The sequence below is a fragment of the Solanum lycopersicum genome, chromosome 10 (assembly GCF_036512215.1).
Source record: "Solanum lycopersicum chromosome 10, SLM_r2.1".
NCBI classification, from domain to species: Eukaryota; Viridiplantae; Streptophyta; class Magnoliopsida; order Solanales; family Solanaceae; genus Solanum; species Solanum lycopersicum.
The window spans coordinates 12844886-12846124 of NC_090809.1; the positions used below are offsets into that span (position 1 = coordinate 12844886).

At 42.0% G+C, this 1239-nt stretch overlaps 1 protein-coding gene across 1 annotated transcript; it reads left to right on the forward strand.

The window, feature by feature from the left end:
- The first annotated feature begins 200 nt into the window (after positions 1-200).
- On the forward strand, positions 201-907 carry LOC104649577 (uncharacterized). The gene is made up of 2 exons (XM_010329043.1): positions 201-406; positions 493-907. Exons 1-2 carry the CDS (start codon positions 201-203, stop codon positions 905-907), a joined length of 621 nt encoding a protein of 206 aa, XP_010327345.1.
- Positions 908-1239: the final 332 nt, after the last annotated feature.

Below are 1239 nucleotides of genomic sequence, written 5' to 3' on the forward strand. Positions count from 1 at the left end.
TGCTAGGGTGCAAGTGAATCCCAATGCTAACACTATCGCTTCAAGGATTAGGGATTTCACAAGGATGAATCCCCCTACTTTCTTTGGTCCTAAGGTGCAGGAGGACCCACAAGGGTTCATTGATGAGGTGTTCAAAGTTCTTGATGCTATGTGTGTGTCTCCTCAAGAAAAGGCGGAACTAGCCGCCTACCAACTCAAAAATGTGGCTCAAGTTTGGTATGAGCAATGGAAGGATGAGAGGCCGGTTAGAGAAGGTCGAATTACTTTCGGGAGCTTTCAAGGCGACTTTCCTTGATAGGTTTTTTCCCTTGGAATTAAGGGAGAGGAAAATGCAAGAATTCATCAACCTTCGTCAAGGGAGTATGAGCGCGAAGAAGTATAGCCTCAAGTTCACTCAACTATCCAAGTATGCTCTACTATGGTTGCGGATTCTAGAGCTAAGATGAACAAATTTGTTATGGGGATATCCGACCTTGTGGTTAATGAGTGTAGGTCGGCTATGTTGATTCCTAGCATGGACATCTCTCGTCTTATGGTTCATGCCAAACAAATTGAGGAGCAAAAGCTTAAACAAGTTGGTAGGGAGTTGAAGAATGTAAGAACGGAAGATGGGAATTCTTCTAAGACTAAATTTGAGGTGCAAGACAAACCAACGATCAAAAGGAGGTTTTCCAACCAAAGACCTTCTAATGCTCCAAGGTCAACAAAAAAAAGGTGTCTACTCCCAAGCCCCAGAAAGGTGGAAGATCATATGTTGAGAAACCTCTTTGTGCAAAATTTGATAAATAGAAATGAGTGTAAGTGCCTCGTTGGCACTGGTAATTACTATGGTTGTGGAAAGAGTGGTTACATGAAGAGAGATTGCCCTAAGATGAAGACACAAGGAAGGGGCTCAAGCACAAGCTAGTGCCCCAAATTCGGATGCTCCTAAGGAGAATTACTTTTATGCTCTCCAATGCTGAGGTGATCAAGAGAGCTCACCGGACGTGGTTACCGGTATGTTACAATTAATTTCCTTTGATGTATATGCTTTGTTGGATCCGGGAGCTACATTGTCATTTGTGACCCCTCTTTTAGCCATGAAATTTGATAAACTACCCGACATATTCAGTTTCTACCTCAGTGGGTGATTTCTTGGCTAAAAAGTCTATAAAGGTTGGCCTATTCCTTGCCAAATAGACTTACATTAATTGACTTAATAGAACTTGATATGCTAGATTTTTGATGTCATATTGGGAA